The 21354-nt window shown below is 69.9% G+C and overlaps 2 protein-coding genes across 2 annotated transcripts; one reads left to right on the top strand and one right to left on the bottom strand.

Moving 5' to 3' along the window:
• Window positions 1-65: 65 nt before the first annotated feature.
• ASIC3 (acid sensing ion channel subunit 3) lies at window positions 66-14194 on the top strand. Its single transcript, XM_044422516.1, has 13 exons — window positions 66-620; window positions 841-957; window positions 2833-3122; window positions 3570-4407; window positions 9410-9560; window positions 10321-10448; window positions 10612-10762; window positions 11024-11080; window positions 11246-11399; window positions 11555-11646; window positions 11888-11967; window positions 12503-12574; window positions 14090-14194. Exons 1-13 carry the CDS (start codon window positions 66-68, stop codon window positions 14192-14194), a joined length of 2790 nt encoding a protein of 929 aa, XP_044278451.1.
• Window positions 14195-14798: 604 nt separating this feature from the next.
• Window positions 14799-20144, bottom strand: CDK5 (cyclin dependent kinase 5). Its single transcript, XM_044422537.1, has 12 exons — window positions 20048-20144; window positions 19647-19735; window positions 19317-19384; window positions 18215-18275; window positions 17555-17611; window positions 17116-17211; window positions 16366-16440; window positions 16031-16127; window positions 15889-15958; window positions 15561-15621; window positions 15286-15366; window positions 14799-15060 (listed from the first exon to the last, which is right to left on the bottom strand). The coding sequence occupies exons 1-12, from the start codon at window positions 20082-20084 to the stop codon at window positions 14974-14976; spliced, it is 879 nt and encodes a 292-aa protein (XP_044278472.1). The 5' UTR covers window positions 20085-20144; the 3' UTR covers window positions 14799-14973.
• Window positions 20145-21354: the final 1210 nt, after the last annotated feature.

The raw sequence follows: 21354 nt of genomic DNA, 5'->3' as shown, positions 1-21354 counted from the left end.
CGCCCGCGCAGCTCCGGCGAAGAGGGGCGCAGCGGCGCGCGGCCCCGGCGGCGCTTCGCCCGGCCATGGAGGCGGCGGCGGAGCGCGGCCGGGAAGGGGCGCGCCCGTCGCGCCTGCAGGCCTTCGCCCGCGCGTCGTCCCTGCACGGGGTGAGGCACGTCTTCCCCTCGGGCGCGCTGTCGCTGCGCCGCCTGCTCTGGGCGCTCGCCTTCCTGGGCTCGCTGGCGCTGCTGGCCCTCGTGTGCGCCGAGCGCGCCGCCTTCTTCCTCAGCCACCCGCGCGTCACCAAGCTGGACGAGGTGGCCGTGCCCAACCTGACCTTCCCGGCCGTCACCATCTGCAACCTGAACGAGTTCCGCTTCTCCAAGATCACGCGCAACGACCTCTACCACGTGGGGGACCTGCTGGCCCTGCTGGGCGCGCGGGACGAGCTCGGGCGCGCGCCCCCGCCCGACCCGGAGGCGCTGGCCGCCCTGCGCGAGAAGGCCAACTTCAGGGGCTTCAAGGCGCGCGCCTTCGACATGGCCGACTTCTTCAACCGCACGGGCCACGACATGGCCGAGATGCTCTGGCACTGCTCCTTCCGCGGCGCGCACTGCAGCGCGCGCAACTTCTCCGTGGTGAGTGCGGCGCCCGCGCGGGGCAGGGCTGGGGCGCCCAAGGGCAGCGCGCTCGCCTCCTCCCCGTCCTCGCGGCGTGCAGGGTGGGAGCGGGAGGCGGCCCACGGCCGGCGGGCTCTTGTGGCGGCCTCCGCGCGGGGATAAGGGCGCCCCTTCCCCGCGCGACTTGCGGCCTGGAGGGCAGGGCCTAGGCCCGGCTGCTGCCCTCGGGCTGTTCCAGACGGCCGTGCCTCGATCCGCCGCCGCTCGCCCTGTGGACAGCCCAACGGGCTCGGCAGGTGGCTGCGAATGCTCCTGCAAGCTCTGCGGGGGCCCTGGGGTGCTCGCAGCTCTCCAGGTGGGCTCGGGCAGCCCGTCGGGGCATGGGGATCGGGAAGCAGCCCGGTCTGCTGCCAGGCTGGGCTGGACCTGCTCCCATTCTGAGGCCCTCCGGACTGTTGCCTGCATGGCCTCTGGCCCGGGCTCTCGGGGAGGGGGGTGTTGGCCCATGGCCACCCTGACGCATCCGTGCCAATTTTCTCCTGGAGTCAGGCGGGCTTGGGGGGCCGCCCGTGTGAGCAGCGGGCAGGAGAGGCCGTCCCGCTAGGACCCAGACCCTCTCAGGCTGGTGCCAGATGTGGCTGTCCAGTGGGGCACTGCATGCGGCCCCAGAGCCAGAGCGGGTGGGGGACTTGATGCCCTGAAGGCTTTGAGCGAGCCTGGCCTGAGGACTTTCTGGCTCGCAGCTCCCTGGCCGTCGCCCGGATGTGCCGGCTTCCCATCGGCCCTCCTCCAGGCTCGCCTGGTCCAGGGAAGGCCCTTCCCACCCAGGCCCTGGCACCAGCTCCCGGGGTGCCAGGGAGGCCTTGGCAGGCACAGAGCCACATGCCTGGCTGCCCGTCGTGGGCTCTGAGCTGGGCAGAGTGGGAGGAAGGGGAGGGGGACTGCTGGGCCCTTGCCTCATTTCCTGGGACCCCCCTGGCCTGGGAGCAGGGGAGCTGTGTGTGGCAGGGCCAGCAACGAAGGGGTCGCCCCATCTTTCTGCAGGCCTGCTGCACAGTGCCTGGCCCGTTTGAAGAAGCAGCCGGGGTGCTTGCTGGGGGGGTGGCAGGCCTGGAGGGGCAGAGCGGGGAGGGTGACAGCCCGCAGCAGCCAAGCACCGGGCTGGGCCTGAGTCTCTGAGCACCTGTGTCGAGCGAGGCATCACCTGCCAGCTGGAAGAGGCAGGGCCCCTCAGGCTTCCGGATGCAGGAGGGGGGGCTCTGGCGTGTGTGTGGATGTCGCGGGGCGTTCCTTCAGAGGTCTGCCGTGACCCCCAGCAGGGTGGGGTGCTGGGGCGCCGGTCCCTTGGATCCCGAAGGCAGGCTAGCTGGCCTCTGGGCAGGCACCGGGCCCCTCAAGCAGGCTGTGCGCTCAGCAGCCCCTCACTGGCCGGACGCCTGGGGATGCCTGGGGGTTGAGCACGAATGGACGGGCACACAGCAGGGCCTGCGGGCACCCAGCACCGCCGGAGAAGCAGCCTTGGCACCCGTGGAAGGCTTGGCGGCCCTCTGGCAGCGCTCCTGCTGCGCCCCCACCTGGCTCAGCTGCTGCGGAGCTCCTGCTGCGGGGCTCAGCGGGGCTCGGCCAGGTGGCCAGCATCCCTCCTCCTCCTCCTGGCAGAGCAATGCCCTCGCAGCCCTGCCCCTCCGGCATCCTTGCTGCCCCCCAGCCCCCTGCCCCCCACCTGGCAGACGATTCCTCCCCCTGCTCGGCTGGCGGGACACCCTCCAGACTGCCTGCCGCACCCTCCGCATCTGTTGCCGTGGGAGTGCACAGTCCTCCCTGCCTGGGACAATCGGTTGCCACGGTGATTCCCTTCACGGGAGTGGAGCTTGTTGCCAGGGCAGCATCTCCCCCCCCCCCCCGCCAGCTCTGCAGACTCACATGGTGGAAGGGGCTGCGCAGGCCCTGCGGCTGGAAGTGAGCAGAGAACCGGCCCACGTGGCGCCGCTCCCCCCTCCCCACGCCCTCCCCACGCCCTCCCACACGCCTCCAACGGGCGCACGCCCTGCATCATGCTGGCACACCTCTCCGGGGGAGCAGGGCCGCCTGCCCTGCTTGCATGGAGGCCGCCTCTGCTGCGGCCTCCTTTCCGTGGCTTCCGCTACAGGTGGCCAGTGCCCAGATCTCCGCGGGGATCATGCATGCACCTCAACCCGTTTCCTGCCTTTTGCCCATTTTTGTCAATTAGATGCCTATACTGCAGTCGCCAGCATGTGCCCACTATCGGTCCTCTTTGCCCCACGAGGCGGCGATAGCGCCATGGCCCGGCTCCGCGCTCTGGGCGCAGCTCAGGCGTGTCTCCCGACGTGCCACACTTCCCACACTCTGGCTCGGCTTCCCGCCCGCCTTCCTGAGGCCTCGTGATGAATCCGCAGCGGCCTCAATTGCCGTGAATGATTTTGCATCTCCTGCAAATTCGGCCACATTTGTTGAAAACGGCAACGCTGCTGGGCAGCCCAGACAAAGCCGCCGGCAAAGGCGAGCGATGCTCCTTCTGAGCTACATCTGGGCAGGCCGCCCGCGTGCGCGGGGAGGGGAGCCGGCCCAGCCCGGTGGCGGCTGGGAGGGGGGGCCCGTTGGGTCAGCCCCTGCCTTGGGGACGCGAATGCTTGGTGCTGGCTTTGGGCAAGAGCTCCTGTTCTGGGAAGGATGAGAGGTAGGGCTTTCGGCCCAGTGGATGCGGGAAGCTGCCCCACAGCTCTCTTGGCAGCGGGCCGCAGAGGGGTGTGGGGATGGCGAGCCAGGAAGGTGGGAACGGTGAGCGCAGGCTGCCGGGGAGCAGCTCGGTCTGCCTCAGGGGCCGCGCCAGACACTACTGCTCCCAGGAAGAGAAGGCGCTCCCATGCCTGAAGGCTGGCTTGTGTGGAAGGAGGGCCTGTGTCCCCTCGGCTGAGAGGCACCTGCTGGGCTCTCTTCTGCCGGCAGCTCTGAGAAGGGGCCGTCGTGGCGCGAGCGGCGTCTGGGGCCACGCGGGACTTGCCGCCACCAGATCCAGCGCACGGCCGGCTGCTCCGGCCCCTCCCCCAGGGCTCCCAGCCTGGCAGCCGGCCAGCCGCCACCGGCCGGCCTCCTTGGTCACCTGCGGGGCAGTCCCTCCCACCAGCTTGCTTCACCCCCGGCTCCCACACGTTCCCGAAACACGATCGGCCCAGCCAGTGGCACGCAGAGACAGCTCTGCCCTCGGACGGACGGACGGACGGACGGACGGACTCCCGGGGACGGGGCCATGGGGAAAGGCAAGGCGGGCGCTGCGGCACCCGGGGCCTCAGCCGGCCTGGCGGCCTTTGCCAGCACCTGCACCCTGCACGGCCTCAGCCACGTCTTCCTGCCGGGGCCGCTCACCCCGCGGCGTGTGGCCTGGGCAGCCACCCTCCTGGGGGCGGCAGGGCTCTTCCTGTACCAGGTGGCCGAGCGGGTCCAGTACTACCGGGAATACCACCACGTCACCATGCTGGACGAGCAGGAGGGCCGGCAGCTCCTCTTCCCGGCCGTCAGCCTCTGCAACTTCAACCGCATCCGGCGGTCCCGGCTGACGCGCAACGACCTGCACTGGCTGGGCCGGGAGCTGCTGGGCGTGGAGCCCGCCGACCACCTGCGGTACTTGGGGGCGCTGGGCCGCCCGGAAGGGGACGACCCCCCGTTCGTCCCCAGCGCGCACTTCGACATGCGGGAGTTCACCGAGCGCACCGGCCACGGCCTGGAGGACATGCTCCTGGCCTGCCGCTTTGGAACCCGGGAGTGTGGTCCGGAGAACTTCACCGGGGTGAGTCCTTCGGGCCCCGTTGTGCCTCCGCCTCGGCTCCGTCGCCCCTCCCCAGCTGCGGCGTTCGCTGCCGTTCCCGGGCCTGCCTGACCAGGCCTGGGCTGGCCGTGCTCCCACGGCCGGGCACAGAGCCACCGGTGTCGTCTGGCGGGCCCGGGCCGGGCCACTTGCTCCGGGGCCGCGCAGACTCTGCCGCCAGCCCACCCTCTGCCCACTTCGGGTGGCGTGGCTGTGCCTTCTCCGCCCCATGCATGGCTCGGGGAGCTTCCGGGGCCCGTCGGACAGCCCTGCAGCCCCAAGCCTGCCACCCCGGCTCCGCGGTCACGTTCTCATGGTGGGGGGCTCTCCCTTCCCACCCCTGAGCACCCAGGGTGGCAAAAGCCGCCAGAGAGGCGGCCTGGCCCCCTGCGGGAGAGCGAGCATCAGACCGCGGCAGAGGCCCCCGGGAGGAGGGCTGGGGTGCTTCTCCCGCGGCAGGCAGGGACCAGTTGGCGCTGGGGAGCGCGTCTGCAGCTGGGGGAGGCGGGAGCCTGCAGGTGAGTGCGGGGGGCACTGCCTCACCTGCCAGGCCGCGTGCTCGCCGATGGAGCGTGGTCACGTGTTCCTGCCTGCCGCTGCGAGGATGCGACCGGTGGGCGGCTGCTATTTGGGGCTCGGGAGTGCGGGGAGGGGGGCGCAAGCGAAGTGTGCACCGAGGGAGGGGTGGAGCTGGGCGCACAGGCACAGCAGCTGCAGAGCACGGGTGCAGCTGCGGGCGCCTCGCCATCCCCCCGGCCATGGGCTCCCCTCCCCGGGCCTCTCCCCGCCGCCTGCCGCGGCTGGGCTCCCAGAGGCAGGGACGGGGCAAGGGCGCTTTGGGCTGCCAGTCCCCGGCCCCCTTCTCTGCCGCGCTGCCGCGGTCCCAGAGGCCGCTCCGGTTGCAATGCGGAGCAGAGGCTCCTGCGGGAGGCAGGTGCCGAGTCGGCACAATTTGACTCCCAGCAGCCATGCAGCCGGAGCGCCCGCTCGCCCGCTCGGAGCCACCGCCAGTCACGGGGCCGTGGCATCGCAAGGGGCACTGAGGCCACCCGGCCTGGACTCCTCTTGGCGTCCAGTCCCAGGAGGGCAAGGAGGCCGAAGCGCACGATCGAGCTGTCGATCCGACTGGAGAACCAGTGCAGGACTAGGGCTGTGGCCTGTGGGTTCGGTTGTCATGTGGCAGACTGTGGGCTGCTGAGGCATCTGAGCATGTGCCAAGTTCAAGGGAACGAATCAGCTGGCAAGTGCCAGCTGCAGGCCCCTTAGCCCCCAGCTTGTCGTGTGTCCTGGCGAGCATCTTCCCCTTCGTGGCGCCTCTGCTCTTCCCCCTGAGGGGCTCCGGGGGACCTGCAGCGCTAGCGGCGACGAGGCCCGGCTTGGGGGGCTGGGCTCGCGGCAGAGTCCCTGAGCAAGGGAGACCCTTTTGCGCAGCAGGCCGGGGGGCCCTCCTCGCAGGGGTGGGGACAGGCGCAGGGCAGCCGCTCTGGGGCACAGCTGGCAGCCTTCGGGGCCGGGCAAAGGCGCCTGGCTCCGGCCTTCAGGCTGCTCCTGCATCGTCCGGCCCGGATCGCTTCCCGTGCAGACCACCCCAAGCACTCCCTTTAGGGGGCAGGATGTGCAGGCAGGGAAAGAGCTCGCCTGCGCGGCGGTCCAGCGGCCGGCGGGCCTGCAAGGTGCCCAGCAAGCGAAGGTGGCTTCCTTGTGCTGAGCCGGCCTGGCGTGGCCTGTGGAGACGCGGCCAGGCTGGCCTGCTTCGGGGTCTGCCTGAGAACGGCCAGCATGGCGTGCCTGGGACGGCCTGAGTGCCGGCAAGCTGTGGCGGGCAAGAGGTGAGGAGGGCGGGCTGGCCGAGCTGAGCCCCCCGGCCCCCCGGCCCCGTTACCGGGGGCAGGAGGAGCCCAGCTAGGCGAGGGACTGGGCCCCTTGCCTCCGGGCCGGAGGGCCCTCCGCTGCAGGCAGGGGGCTGCTTCCTGGGCCAGCCCTCCCTTCCTCACTGTGACGTGGAAGGACCTGCCGCAGCCCGGGGAGTCGGGGCCCATGGAGGTGCCGGGGAGCCCCGTGCTGGCCCACAGGGCATTGGGGCAGCCCTGCCGGCCAGGCCGGGGCCCGTCTCGTCCGGCACTCGGCTCAGCTGCCCGCGAGGCCCCACAAGCGGAGGCGAGGGCACCCGCACCCTCCCGCCCGTGCTCTCCAGCAAGACCAGCAGGCTCTGTTGGCCCCTCCCCAGTTCGGAGAGACCCTTTCAGAGCGCCTCACAATCCCTTGTGTTTTAACTGCGAGAAATAATTTGATGTCATCAACAAACCTGCCCCCTTCTCTGATCACTCCTAAATCCCGCTAATTTATGACTGTTAATTTATATTATTTTAACGAAGTTTATTTATGTTTGTGAGCTGCCCCGAGGCTTCGGCGAATGGGGCGGCATAGACATTTTCTAAATGAATAAATAAATAAATGAGGCTGAAGAGCGTTGGACCCACCAGACGCCCCCGCGGGTGGCGGTGCTGCTTGCTTCCCTGCACTGGGGAAAACCCGTCTATTCTATTTCTAATTTCTTACTGATCACTGACCACTTTCTGATCCATTTGAGAAGCGCCTCTTCTTCCCCCACTGCTGGTTTCTCAGGAATCCTCGGTGGGACTCCGACAAAAGCCTTTCGGAAGGAAGTGGCCGATCACGCGCTTGCCGCTGCTCTCGGGGATCGGCCAGCGAGGCAGGACTTGCCTCGCAGGGGCCGGGCTGCTCCTTTGCAGCCGCTTGTCCGTCTGCGTGGTTATTCTTTCTTTCGTTCCATCAGTTCGCCCAGAACAGGGATTCAGTCAACTGGCCTGTGATTTCCCAGAAGCCCCTTGGTTCCCTTATAAAAATGGGGTTCGGGGGACCATTCTGCAGTCCTTTTGCACAGAGGCTGGTCTGAGCAACAAGTTACATGTTTTTGTTAGAAGATCGGCAATTCCGTATCTGAGTTCTGGCTCTGAGTTATTAACTTCCTGAAAACACCCCTTTGGGCAGGGATCTCCGCCCTTTCTCTTCGGCAGTAAACGGATGAAAAGGACCCATTCGGCTCCTCTGCGCGCTCTCCATTCTCCTCTGGGGCTCCTTTTACTCTCCTATCGTCCAACGGTCCAACGGCCGCTCGAGTTGAGTCTCTTGTCTCTTTAAAGAAATCTTTACCGGTGGCTTTGATGTTGCAAGTGAGATGCCCTTGAAATGTGCTTTCGTGCGCTTACTGCCGACTCGAGCGTGCGAGGCCGTGTGCACGGCTGGCCTGCCTGGCCCCTTCCCACTCTGCTGGCCCACGATTCTGCATCCCTCCGGCAAGCAGCTGCTCCCTTTTGCTCCTTCCTTCGAGCAAGACTCGGCTGCCTTGGCGCGCTCGCTCACCCTGCTGCTGTCCTACCTCACGTATGGATTACACGCTCCCCAGTCTCTGCCTTTGTGGATGGGAATTTCCTGCAAGCCTCTTGACTCCCTTTCATCTTTCTTCTGACAGTCGCTCTTCTGAGCCTCTTTGGTCATCTGCTTTGTGAATGTAGGCTAAATCTGATACCCCTGCGGTCGCTGCTTCCATTTGGTTCCTCAACATTTGCACCCCCTACGAGTCTCTGGGCAGCCGCGCTGGGAACGCGTCCAGGGCTGCTTCCTTTGGGTCAGCCGCGTGGCCAACAGCTCTTGGGCAGCCCCTCAGGATGCTGAGAAATGTGACCAGTTTGCCAGAAAGGCCCGGTCCATGTGGACTCCCGGCCACTGCGCGTCCTGGCGGAAGCCCTTCCTGATTTCATTTTCCACCCAGGAACGCCTCGACCGCTCCGGTGGCAGCACGTTCCTGGGGCGACGGGGAGGGATTGTCTCCCTTGGGTTTCCTCACCTGGGCGCTTGTGCTTGCACAGAGGCACCCGTGCCCGGCCTCCCGTTCCAGGTGCCTCTGGCAGGGGTGCCTCCCGTTTTGGCACGCAGGCCTCTGTGACAGGCGTTCTCATCCGCCGCGTGCCCGGCGTCTGTCTGCGTCTGGGTGATTGGGAGGCTTCCGTCCGTCCGTGTGCCCGTGCTGCCCCAGCCGTGACTCGAGGCGACCTGGGATCCCAAGGCCCAGCTTTGCCTGCCAGGGGCTGCACTGAGCGAGTGACAGACTCGGAGCGCGCAGGTTCTTGGTCAGCGATCGGCCGGCTGCAGAGCTGGACAACGTGGTGTGAACGGCAGCAGACTGGCCGAGGGACAGGCTGCCCGGGCTGGGCTCCCGAGCTTAGAAAGGCAGGGCAGAACGGGGGACCTGCAGAGGGGAACCCGGTGTGACGCGGGAGGAGTGGGGCCCTTCCCCTCAGCCATGGCGCTGGACCCCATGGGGCTGTTCCAGAGGCTGCTGGGAGAACCTGAGCGCAGCCACAGCGAAGGCTCCCGTCGAGCTCGGTTGCGGGTCCGCTCCCGTGAGACGTTGCACAGCCGTCCGACTGAACACCCTCAGGAGGAGGAGACTGGCAGAGGCTGCTTCCCGGTGGCCTCATAGGGCGGCGCTGGACTGGGGCGCAGGAGCTGGGCTGGAACCCCAAAGCTGTTGCAGGAGTGAAACGGAGAGGAAGGGGCTTGCGCGAGCCGCCGCAGCTGCGGTGCTGGGAAGGAGGGGGAGGATGGAGAGCCTCCGGCTTCCTACCTGTGCCTCCCAGTTGTTGGGGGACTGGCGGGGGGGGGGCTCTGCACGGCCTTCCCAGGCATGGGCTTCCCGCCCATGGTGTGCCAGCGTGGGGCACGGAGAGAGATGCCTTGTGGCCTCTGGCCATGCTGGGGCCAAAGACTCCAGGCTGCCACCGGAGCTGCCCTTCCCCGCATCAGAGGCGAGCGGGGAGGCGCGCCGAGGAAAGGCTGCCCCGGAGTGATTCCCCACCCAGACGGGGCACGGGGGCTGCCTCCCCAGGGCCCCCCCGTCTCTGTCCGGTGCCTCTCAGCCTGCCTCTCCCTCCCTCCCCCCTCCCCTCCCTCCCCTCCGCAGATCTTCACCCGCTTGGGCAAGTGCTACACCTTCAACTCGGGAGCTCCCGGCCACGAGCTGCTCAGCACCGTCAAGGGCGGGACCGGCAACGGCCTGGAGCTGATGCTCAACATCCAGCAGGACGACTACCTGCCCGTCTGGGGAGACACGGGTGAGCGGCCCTGCCGGGGCCTCGGCACACTCCTGGCCGGCAGCAACCTTCCTCGCCCTCCAGCCAGCCGGGGGGGGCTCTCGGGGGGGCTGTGTGGGGTTCCCCTCGCCCGCTCTGCGGGTTCGTTTGCAGTCCATCTTGCGCCTGGGAAGGAGCCTTCCCGGCCAGCTCCACCTCCGTGGCTGCAGATGCCACGCTCCCTCAGGAGCCAGGCCCTCAAAGGGGGCAGCGGCCCCTCGTCCCGGTCAGCTGGAGCCGAGCTGGGAGCGGGAGCAGCCAAGCGGGGGGCTGCCGGCCAAGCGCCCACCACGTCCTTGTGGGGTCTCCCTTCAGTTGAGCCCCATGGGGGCCTGGAGCAGGCCTGGCTGGGTGAGGAGAGCCGAGGGAGCAGGACCGGAAGGAAGGGGCACCGTCAGACTCCAAGAACGGTGCGAACGGGGCAAAACTGGCGGGTGGGTGCATCGCCCTCGGGGCGCTGAGCGGTGGGGCTCGCCTTCGGCAGGCAGGCTGGGCAGCTGCCCAGCTGTAAAATTACCCGGCCCTCGTTAGGACGGGGGCAAAAGGGGGTTTGTGGGAGGGACAGCACAGCACCCGCTGAAGGCAGCGGTTGCCACGGGGCGGCCTAGCTTGCCTTGGCAACCGCGCGGGGACACGGAGGGCCACCCACATGGCCCGGGCCGATTCGGAGGGATGGCTGCCCGCCCCGGGGGCCACGGAGCCAGCCTCGGGGCCCCGACAGCCATCCCCGCGTGCCTTGCAGAGGAGACCTCGTACGAGGCCGGCGTGAAGGTGCAGATCCACAGCCAGCACGAGCCGCCCTCCATCGACCAGCTGGGCTTCGGGGTGGCGCCTGGCTTCCAGACCTTCGTCTCGTGCCAGCAGCAAAGGGTATCTCCCGTCCCCCCGGCCCAGGGGGCTCTTGCGCCTTGGCTGCCGCGAGCTCGGCGGGAGCGGGGGCCCGGCGGGGCCAGCAGGGGCCGGCCTCGACAGGAGGGCCGCGGCACGGGCCGGGCGGGCTCCGCAGCCCTTTCCTTGCCGTCTCTCGCCACAGCTGCTCTACCTGCCCCCGCCGTGGGGCGACTGCAAGGCCGGCCCCATCGAGTCCGCCTTCTTCGCCAACTACAGCATGGCCGCCTGCCGCATCGACTGCGAGACGCGCTACCTGGCAGAGAACTGCAACTGCCGCATGGTGCACATGCCAGGTCAGGCGCTGCGAGCGCAGGGTCCGTGGGGCCCGGGCGGCTCCTCACGGCGGCACTGGGCTTGTCGCCGCCAGCGCGTGCCCGAGAGGCACCTGGAGCACGTGGCCCTGCGCAGAAGCCCTGGGGGGGCCCCCTCCCCACGCAATTTCCTTCCCCAACAGGTGTGTTGTGCGCCGGGCGCCCCAAACAGGAAGGCGGGGGCCATGGCCGGTGCCCCACACTTGGCGCCGCCTGACCCGCCCCTCTGCTTCTCTCGGGCAGGCAACGCCAACGTCTGCACGCCCGAGCAGTACAAGGAGTGCGCCAACCCGGCCCTGGGTAAGCCTTGGCCCGCCCTCTGCGAGCCGCTGCGGGGGGCCCGGGGGGGCCTGGCCTCGCACCCTGCGCAGGGGCACCGCCTCCCTGTGCCAGCGGGACTGGGTGCCAAGCAAGGGTGCTGAGGCGAAGCCCCCTCCAGCCCCGTGTCGCCCCCCCCCTTCCCAGACTTCCTGGTGGAGAAGGACGACAAGTTCTGCTCCTGCCAGACGCCCTGCGAGACCGTGCGCTACGGGAAGGAGCTCTCTGTGGTCAAGATCCCCAGCAAGGCCTCAGCCAAGTACCTGGCCAAGAAGTACAACCGGAGCGAGCAGTACATCGTGTGAGTGTCCCGCCGGGCCCCCAGCGGCCAGGGGGCACCGAGGCCCCCGCCCCACCCCCCCCGCCAACTGTCTCGGGGGATGCCCGGCAGTCGCCCGGCCGTCCTCGGGCCCTGTGCGCCCTCCGCCACCCCGCTGACGCGCATCTCTGCTCCAGGGAGAACTTGCTCATGCTGGACATCTTCTTCGAGGCCCTGAACTACGAGACCATCGAGCAGAAGAAGGCCTACGAGGTGGCTGGGCTGCTGGGTGAGCGCAGGGGGCGGGGGCGCTCCAGGCAGCCCCCCGAGGGCGGCTCCGGGGCCGCTGGCCTGGGCAGGGGCAGCGGCTCTTGCAGGGCTGCTCGTCGTGCCCTCCAGGGGGCCGAGGCTCGGCGGGAGGGCCAGGAGAGCAGGCGGTGGGGGGGCCCTCCAGGCGCATCCCTGTGGGAGGGGGGCTTGTCGGCTCCAGTGGGAGGGACAGCCCAGCCGAAGCCGCTGCTGCCCCCCAGGCGACATCGGGGGCCAGATGGGGCTGTTCATCGGCGCCAGCCTCCTCACCATCCTGGAGATCTTCGACTACCTGTACGAGGTGAGTGGGAGCCGCAGGTGGCGCCTGGCGCTTCGAGACGAGCCGGAGCTGCCCTGGGGCAGGAGGGCGAGGGGGGGAGGGCAGGCCAGACGCGCCCCGCAGGGGGAAGGCACGAGCATGCTGCCCCCGAGGCCGGGCACATGGGTCCCCCCACCCACCATCAGGGAGGCTCCCAAGCTGCCAGCGCCCCCTCCGGTGGTGGCACGTGGGTCAAGGGGCGCTGGCCACCTCTAATCGGGGATGCTGGCCACACCGCGGGGGCCCCTCCCAAAGGCCCTGCCTGGGCCGAGCCCTGAAGCCGCCCGCTGCGTTCACCCCCCCCCCCCGGGTCGCCACACGCTGCTGCGGTGGGGGGCGGCTGTGCCGGGCAGGAAGGCTCGTGCTGCGGCAGGGCCTCCCCCATCCTGACACTGGCTCTGGGGCCGCTTTCCGAGGGGGTGGGGAGGCGCGCCGGGGCCCACGCCGGCCGCCCCTCGGGGTGGGCAGGGCTGGGGACAGTCGCCTCTCCCACCTCGCCCTCCTTGCCTCCGGCCAGGTGCTGCGGGACAAGCTGCTCGGCTATTACCAGTCCAGGAAGCAGGCGGACAGGTGCCACAGCGAGAGCCTGGTAAAGCGCCCCCGGCCTCACCGTGGGCTCTTCCCCTGCACGTGGGCGGGGAGGCCTCCCAGTGACCCCGGAAGCCCCCCCAGGGCCTGGAGCCTGAGGGAGAAGCCCGTTTCCACCCCGGAGCAGATCCCACGGCAGGAGAGGGGAGGGAAGAGGCGTGGGGGGAGCTGGGCGGCCGGCGGCCTTCCTGTCTCAGGTCACTGTGGAGGCGGCCGCTGCCCCACAGCCGAGGCCTTGGAGGGGTGGAAGGGCTGTCTGCGCATGGCTGCGGGGCCCTCTGGCGTGGGACCCCTGTGCTGCACCGGGACCATGAGCCTCACCGTCGTCTCTGCCCCCCCTCCCCCTCTCTGCCCCCCCCGTCCTGCTTTCCCTTTGTGTCTCCATCTTGCGCCCCATCTCCACCGCGTCCCACGGGCCCAGGAGTATGTGGACCTGTCCCGCAGCCCCGGCAGCACACTGCCCCGGCCTCCCAGGTAGCAGTGCCTCTCCGGGGGCAGGTGCGAGTTGGCCCCCGCCCCCAGCGCGTGTGCGGGCAGCCGCGTCCCCTCCAGCCTCAGCCGGGGGGGGCTCTGCCGACGGGCTCGGGGGCTGCACGGAGCCGGGCCGGCTCAAGGGTGCCTCCCACAGGCCCAGCCCGGCAGCCCTCAGCGCTGCAGCCCTTCTGCTGGGGGGGGCAGCCCCACCGTGCCACAGCCCCCCCGGCTCCCGTTGCAGCAAAGGTCCAGGGCGGATGGGCTCTGGAGACGCCGGCCGGCTGCCCACGCGCACGTCCCACCTGCCCACAGGTCTGTCCAGCCGAGCGGCCCCCAGGGATGAATCCCCCTTCCCCATCTGAGGAGACCGGCCCCTTTGAGGCTCTCTCGGAGACTCCTGAGCATGTGCAAAGCGGCATGTGCAGGTCTGGGGTTTTGGAGTCCTGCAGAGCGGAGCCCGAGGCTTTTCCGGCACCCAGCAACTTCCCAAGGGGAAGGGGAGTGCTCGGTGATCGTGCCCCCCACCCCCAATTCCTCAGCCACAGCGACCACTGTGGCCACGGAGAAGCACCAGCACGGGCCGCTCTCCTGCAGCCAGGGGGTGGGGTGGGCCGCACTGCGCGGCTTGGGGGGCCGGCAGCAATCTTGGGCAGAGGTCTTGCGAGGCGGCAGGCACCCCATCTGCTCTGGGCTGCCGCGGGGACACGAGTAGACCCCGGAAACCGGGCCACGGCACTGAACACCCGCAGCTGCCTGCCACCAGCCAGCCCTCTTCATCCAGGGGGCACCCGCAGAGTGGGGTGGGCCGTGGGGCAACAGGAGCAGCGAAGGGCAGCCCAAAGGGGTCCCCCTCAGGCCAAGCCCCCCCCAACCCAGAGGCCCAGGCTCTGCAGCACCTTTCCCCCTCCACCACTGCTCCTGGGGGGCTCTGCAGCACCCCTGCCGCTCCCCCCATGCGCTCATTGCTGCCCTGCCAGCTCGCCCCGCGGCCTGCGCTCGGGGCCTCTGCCCCCCTCACGCCGCACCCTCCCCACCCTCCCAGGGCCCCTGCCTCGCGCTGCGCGGTCGCCTGGACCACACGGGACTCGCCCCGGACACGCTACCTCGTCACGCAACTCTAGGCCGCTTCGAGGAATTCGCCTGCTGAGGGGCGGCCCCTCCCCACATCCGCCGGACCGGACCAGACTGGACCGACCCACGGTCAGCGCAGCCCCCGCAGGGACCGTGTCGCGCCTGGCGGGCTCCAGGGGCACCCACCGCTGCCCAGAAGGGCTGGAATACGGGGACGACCCGGACTGGCCCGCCAAGACCTGGGGGGTGCGCCCCCTCCCCCACGGCGGGCCTTGAAGCACCCAGGGAAAGGCTGCCATTAAAGTCCGCCCAGCTTGACGTGCTGCCCTGTGTGGTTCTTGGGGGGTGGGGGGTCCTCCTGCAGCCCCAGGTTTAGGGGAGAGCGGGGCAGCCCCCGCTTTCGGGCACATCGACCGGCCCGCCACTGTTGGCCACCAGAGGCAGGGAGGGCACGTGGGCCTGTGGCTGGCCTCCCCCCGCTGCTGCGAGCCCCTCCAGGCAAAGCACTCCCCCCTGGCACCCGGACAGGTCGTCTTCCACCTGCCCGGCAAGCGGACCCCCCCCGCGCTGCCCGCCCCCTCAGCCTCCCCAGCAGACGGCAAGAAGGGGCCTGGGCAGAGGGGAGAAGCTGCACTTTATGGACGCCACAAACATTCACATCGGGGACAAGCCCCCCCGCCCCCCCGCCCACCGCCCCCGGCATCCCAGGCACGGCCCGGTGGTCGCGCTCCCACGGAGGGCTGCGCTGGGCGGCGGGGGGCCTGCTGCATCCCACTGGTCCCAGCCCCTCTGCGGGTGGCAGAGCGGGGCACCCGGGGTGCTGAGGGCCACGTGCTCCCCCAGCCGTGCGGGGGCCTAGGGGGGGCAGAAATCTGTGAAGAAGGGGTGCTGCAGCGCCTCCTCGGCCGAGATGCGGTGCACCGGGTTGCACTTCAGCAGGTTCTGGGGAGCCAAGAGAGGGAAGGTGAGACGCTCCCTGGGAAAGGGGGTAGCCCCCCAGCCCCCCCGGGGAGCAGCTCCCACCCCCGACCTGGGGTGCTCGGAAGCGCACGGGGACACGGGGCTGAGGCCACAAAAGGGGTGCAGCCTCACCCTGGAACAAGGGGGCAGCTCTGCAGGGACACCCAGCTCAGGCTGCCGGGGGGGGGGCCGCCGGGGGACACTCACCTGCAGCAGGTCGCGGCCCGTCGTGCTCAGCTTCGGCACCACGTTGGCCAGGGAGGTCGTGGCCGGGTACATGGGGTACGGCTGCGAGGGAGCAGAGAGGGCTGGGAGTTTGGGGCAGCGGGGTGGGCAGGGAGAGTTCCCGTGGCCCCCCCCGGCCCCCCAACAGCCCCCACATGCCGGGATCACCCCGCGCAGGCGCCAGCGCTGCAGCGAGGCAACTCCTGTGCCCGGGGCCTGGACCACCCCCCGCCCCCGACCTTAGGGCAAGGCCTGACCTTGTAATCCGGCAGCTTCGTCATGCCCGGCCACTGCTCCTCCGTGGGTGTCCCCAGCAGCGTGTGCAAGTCAAGGACTGTCCTGTGGCCCCTGGCAGCCCTCCCCACCGGCTGCTCCCCCAGCCGGCCCAAGAGCACCCCCCCCCGCGGCACGTGCCACTCGCGTCCCACTGAACGGAGCGGCAGGATGAGGCTGACCGAGTGCCTTCCCTGCAGCCTGGGGGCCGTGCGGGACCACGCGGGCCCTCCTGCTGTCCCACCCCACGGGGTGCGGCCTCCATCGGCCCCAGGGACCCCCGCAGCCACTTGGGCCGCAAGCAGAGGATATCGGAAGATCCGCTTCAGCTGGTCGTCCACGTCATTGCCTGGAAAGAGGGGCCGCCCGGCGTTGGCCAGCTCTGGGGGGACAGGGAGGGGTCAGCGGCAGCTCGGAGCGGTGGCCCCCGCCACCCCCCCAGGCCTACACTCACCCGCAAAGATGCAGCCGGCGGACCACATGTCGATGGAGGTGGAGTACAGCTTGGCCCCGAAGAGCACGTCGGGGGGGCGGTACCAGAGCGTCACCACCTGCGGGCAGGAGGGCCGGGTGGGCCGGTGGGCAACAGCGGGGGAGCCGCTCCCTCGTCCCGGGGGCCTGTGCCAGCCGCACCCCCAGGAGCGGCGGCAGAGGGCAGCCCATGCGTGGGGGGAGCCGGGGGCCCGCAGGCTGAGAGAGGGGCCACCCACTGGGGCTGGGACTGCCCCCCCGTCCGCCCCCCCGTCCGCCCCCCCACCGCTAGCCTGCATGCCGTGCGCGTCCACTCACCTCCGCCGAATAGCAGCGCACGGGGATGCCGAAGGCCCGAGCCAGCCCGAAGTCCGCCAGCTTCAGCTCCCCGTTCTGCGTGCAGCAACAGGGAAGTCGTGGGAAAGGGCGGGATGCGGCCCAGTCAGTGCCCCACCTCTGCCCCTCACTTGGGAGCCCCTGCCAGGCACGCGGAGAGGAGCCCGTGGGGTGGTCCCCGGGCCTCTGCCACATTAGCCCCAAGTGGCCACCCCGAAGGACGGCCGCGCGAGTCACTTGTGGGGCCTGGCCAGGCCTCAAGCCATGCCCTCCGGGTCGGCCGGGTGGGGCTGGGCCGACCTGTCGCTGCGGGGAAAGGCATGGTCCCAGCGCAAGCGACGCACAAGGAACGGCGCACGAGGCTCGGCAAACACTGCGGCTGCGCCCCCTCGGCCAGGCGCCCCCGCCTCCCGTGCCTCACCCGCCATCAAAGGTACCCCTCTCGCTGGGGGTGGCTGTGCCGGCCCCGTCCCGGGGAGGGGCCCAGCCGCAACTCGGCGTCTGCCTGGCCATAAAGCCGGGGTCGGGAGGCAGGAAGGCTGGCGGGCCCAACCCTCTGCTGGCGCAGGACGCCCCTCAGGACACACCGCCCCACAGACGGGGGGAGCCCTGGCTCAGCCCTGGCTCCCGCACACTTGTCCAAGGCGAGGAGGGGCTTGGGCGAAGCGGGGTTGCGCTGCTCCCGGCATCCTCTGCATCCGTCAGCCATCACGCTCCACCGCCGCCTCTCACCCGGTTGATCAGCAGGTTCTGGGGCTTCAGATCCCGGTGCAGGACATTCCGGCTGTGGCAGAACCCCAAACCCTTCAGGAGCTGATACATGAAAGACTGGGGGACGGGGGGGGGGGGGGAGAGAGAGACGCTGACGGCCCGGCCAAGACTGGAGCAGGCCCAGCAGCCCCCGAGTCCGCACAGGGCGGGCGAGGGGAACGGAGGGGTTGCGCCGGGCGAGCGAGGGCCCCCCGGCCCCCGCTCCGCAGCTGCTCTGCCTTTCTTTCGAGACAGACCGCCTGCATTAGGGGAAGTCAGAAGAACGCGGGAAAGCACAGACGGGACGAGAGCGGGGGCAGTGGCAAGGTGTGACTCCTGCAGCGACCGAAGGGCCGGGCCCGAGGCAGCACCCAGGCCTCCCCTGGAGCCCGGCTCCCCTCGCCGCGGCAGCCCACCTCACCTTCACAATCTCAGGGTCCAGGTCCCCGTTGCAGCTGTCAAAGTACTTCTTCAGATCCTGCAAGGAGCAGAGGAGAGCAGGGAGGTGGCAGCTGGACCAGCGCCTTTGGACCCCCCCCCCCGTGCCTGAGCCCCCTCCCCCAGTACTGCTTATCGCCTGGAGGACGTCTCGAGACCTGGGAGCCCCGTTCCTTGCAAGCAGAGGATCCCCCAGCCTGTGCACGGGCGATGCATCCCCTCCCCCCGCAGCAAGGGGACCTACACGGGGCTGGGCCCTCGCGGAAAGGGACCGGGAACCACCCGGGGCTCAGGGGACAGATGCGGCCCATGGGCGCTTTCAGTCCAGAGAACAGGGCCCTCGCCCAAATGGCCCGCGGCAGCAGGCGGGCCAGACAGCCGGCTGGCGCTCAGCAGAGCTGTCGGGGCAGCCACTCAGGCGGGCAAAGCGCTCCAGGAAGGGAGAGGGTGCCAATCGTGGCGGCCAGGGACTCCCCCCAGACAGAAGGGCGCAGGTGCCTGGGACACATGACTGGGAGCAGCGGCGCAGGGGGGCACCTCCCCCCGTCGCCCGGCCCACGGGCTCTGCTGCAGCCTCCGCCAGGGAGCCGCCGGGTCCCCTTCCGCCCCGGCAGCTCCGGCGCCGCTCCGCCCAGCTCCTCACCTGGTCGCAGAATTCGAAGACCAGCGTGAGCTTCTTGTCGCTGTGCAGGACGTCGTGCAGCCTGTGGTGGAGAACGGCGGCTCCGGTGACGGCTGCCCGTCCCAGCCAGGGACGCCCACCGCCCGCAGGGCCGGGCCGAGCCGAGCCGAGGGAGCACCCGCGAGAGGGGCCTCAGCGGGGGGCAGGGCCCAAACGGTGAGATCTCCTTGTTTTTACTAGAGGCCCAAACCCGCCACACCGGCGGCTGCTGCAGAGGATCGAATTCCGCGCCCAGGTGGGTCTCTTGAGCTCTGGGCCTCTGCTCAATGAAGACCCTCCCCGTTTACTCTCCCAACACCCCCTTTCTTCATCCCAGTGGCATAATTATGGGGCAAGGAGAGCAATGTTGTCACTGCTGTTAAAAACCACTGCGCCCTGGGAGCCCTCGCCCAGATACGGGCAGGCCCGAAAATTCTTCCAGGAGACCCTGGTCTGCCTCGAGTCAACCCTGGGCAAACGGGCTGCCCTGGCCGCCCCTGGCCTGGGCAGCCGCCGCCAGGGAGCGTTCTGTTGTCTGAGACAGAACCGCTCCTCTCGATGGCTTCTGGGCCTCCCTGTTGCTCAAGCAGATCAGAAACAAAGCAAACAGATCACGCAGAGCCACAGAGCAGCGCATCAAATGCTGCCATCAGGAGAGGCACCGGGCGGCACCTGGGAGCCACAGTGGAGCCACCAGAATGCGCTGCACAGCTCCCGAAAGGTCACCTCTCACTGCAGCGGCCGGAGCAGCCCGGGCAGGGCACAGACCTCCCCGAAAGGCAAGTGGGCTGCACCCCCCCGGCCCCGACAACCCGGCCCTTTCCGAGCCCCTGAAGGACCCAGAGGGCACTTGCCCGCAGCCTGAACTGCACCCACGACGCGGGTCTGCGGGGCACTGGGCCTCACCGCCCTCTGCCCTGCCCTCACTCGGGCGTCTGGATCGGCGCAAGCACAGGCTGTGTCAGCCGCGGGCACGGATACTGCACTGAAATGCTGGGGGGGGGGCTTCTTCCCAGGCTCGTGCGCAAGCCCTGGCGCCCCAGAGGCGTGCCCCTGGCTCCCCACCCCGCGCTGGCAGGCTCACCGGACAATGTTCTTGTGCTTCAGCTCCTTGAGCAGGCAGATCTCGCGCAGGGCAGAGCTGGGGACTCCCTGGAAGGCGAGGGAGGAGGCGGCTGCACGCACAGGCCTGTTCCGGCCGGCACAGGGGTCGGGGCTGCTGCAGCCGCCGGGGCACTCCAGGGACCTGCGGGGCCCCGGAGAGGCCGGCTCCGGATGCTAGAGGGGGGATTCCGCCCGGGCAGAGCAAGCTGCACCGCGGGAGCCCCGTTGCCGCGGCTGCCCCGAGAGGGGCGGGGGCAGCCCAGCCTCACGGGGCCCGGTGGGCCCCCACCCACCCCGCTCGGGGGCGCACCTCGTCGTCGTCGTCCAGCCGCACCCTCTTCAGCGCCACGATCTCGTGCGTCTCCCGATTCTTGGCCTTGAAAACAGTCCCGTAGGTGCCTGCGGGCCGGGCGGGGGGGGGGGAGAGGGGGAGGAAGAGGCGGCTCGTGCACCGGGCTGCGGGAACCGGGGGCCCGGCAGGGGCAGCCATGCTGACCGGCGCCCTCGGAAGCGGCCGGGGAGCCTCGCCTCTCCCGAGCCGAGCCCCGCCGCGTCGCTGTGGGGGCGCTCGCAGCCGAGCCCGCCCTGCCGGCGCTCCCTCCGCCCCCCCGCGCCCGGCCGGAGCATCCCCGGCGCCGCCCCCGCCCCTCGCCCGCTCCCCGCGGCGGGGTCCCGTCCTCTGCCGCCGCTGCCGCCGGCGCCCCGGCCCACCCTCGCCGATCTTCTCCAGCTTCTCGTATTTCTGCATGGCTCGCGCTGCCCGCCGCCGCCGCCGCTCCGGGACCCCAGCCCGAGCCAGCCCCTCCTGGCCGGGCCGGGACTGCAACTCCCGGCATGCCGCGCCGCCTGCGCGGACCGAGGGGCGGGACCAGAGGGGGGGAGGAGGCGCACCGGCCGCAGACTACATTTCCCGGCAGCCATCTCCCCAGCGCACCAGCCCCTTCCCGGCGGCGGCTTCGAGGAACAGAAACAGAAAGAGCCCCTGGACATGTGCAGAGTGCTTCACGCGCCTCCCCTGGTGCATTGCGCAGTTCGCGTTCCCCGGTGGAGCCGGGGCGGAGCGCAGGCCCCCCTGCCTGCCCACCCTCGGACGAGGAGGAGGACGGGGCGCTTGGGTATCTGCGCCGCGCCTCGGCCCCAAAGCGCCCCGCTGCGCCTGCCGGCCTGGCCCGGAAAGCGGCCAAGCACGGCGGCCCCGGTCTTCGCGGGGAAGGCGCGCAAGGGCCGCCCCCGCGCTTCCTCCTCCCGCGCGCTCGGCCCAGTAGAAGCGCCTCCTCGCGGTGGAGCTTGCCCTCTGCACACGTTTAGAAGCCTTGTACTATTGCTGCTCTTGCCACGCGCGGTGACGCTTGCCCAATCCAGCCTCCTCCGATGCACGATTTGAAGAGTCCTCCGACGTGTCCAGAGAGCACCGGGTTGGGGTGCTGCCCCCATTCGCGAGCCGTTCCGGAACGCCCAGGACTGGAGCCAGCAAGGATTCCTTGCTGGGGCCAGTGAGGGCCCCGCTGGCGAAAGCAGCGGCTCTGCCCCGGTGACCGGCAGCAGGCAGCCCGTCTGGGAGTCCTGCATCTTGCCAGCTGGCAGGGGCAGGAAGCCGCCACCTCCGTAGCAGTTCTGCCTTCCCGCCTGAAGCGCTCTCTCAGCCCTCGGATCCCTGACACTTCAGCCGCTGCCTTGCAAACCCCCAAAAGAGCTTTGCCTGGGGGCCGTGGAGGCATGAAATGGTTAAGTGAATACAACTAAAAACTGAACTTCAGCTTGGAGACCGACCGCGTAGGCATCCCATGAGAGCGTGTGGGGCTCCGGGAATCCGTGGGGAACGGGTGAAGCCACGTGATAGGGGGTGCAGGGCCTAAAGGCACCCGCTTTGCAAGTGACACGTTCCGGCGCTGCCCGCGCCCTGCATAGCCGCTGCCTCGCCTCAGCTGACGCCTCGGGGGCGGCCCCGGAAGCACCATGGCGCCCCCTTTCGGCCCTCCCCTTGACAGCACAGGCAGTGGGCCCCACCAGGCTTCCCC

Source organism: Varanus komodoensis, unplaced genomic scaffold (assembly GCF_004798865.1).
Source record: "Varanus komodoensis strain SLA01 unplaced genomic scaffold, ASM479886v1 scaffold129, whole genome shotgun sequence".
Classification (NCBI taxonomy): Eukaryota; Metazoa; Chordata; class Lepidosauria; order Squamata; family Varanidae; genus Varanus; species Varanus komodoensis.
Note: the sequence above shows the minus strand (reverse complement) of the source record. Positions and strands in the feature narration are given on the sequence as shown.

Coding starts and splice junctions, on each gene's coding strand:
- ASIC3 (XM_044422516.1), top strand. CDS start 66: ATGGAGGCGGCGGCGGAGCGCGGCCGGGAAGGGGCGCGCCCGTCGCGC. Junction 10,763..11,023: donor CCGCATGGTGCACATGCCAG/GTCAGGCGCTGC, acceptor TCTCTCGGGCAG/GCAACGCCAACGTCTGCACG. Junction 11,081..11,245: donor GTGCGCCAACCCGGCCCTGG/GTAAGCCTTGGC, acceptor CCCCCTTCCCAG/ACTTCCTGGTGGAGAAGGAC.
- CDK5 (XM_044422537.1), bottom strand. CDS start 20,084: ATGCAGAAATACGAGAAGCTGGAGAAGATCGGCGAGG. Junction 16,441..17,115: donor AGAACCTGCTGATCAACCGG/GTGAGAGGCGGC, acceptor TGCTGCACGCAG/AACGGGGAGCTGAAGCTGGC. Junction 15,367..15,560: donor CGAAGCTGCCGGATTACAAG/GTCAGGCCTTGC, acceptor GCTCCCTCGCAG/CCGTACCCCATGTACCCGGC.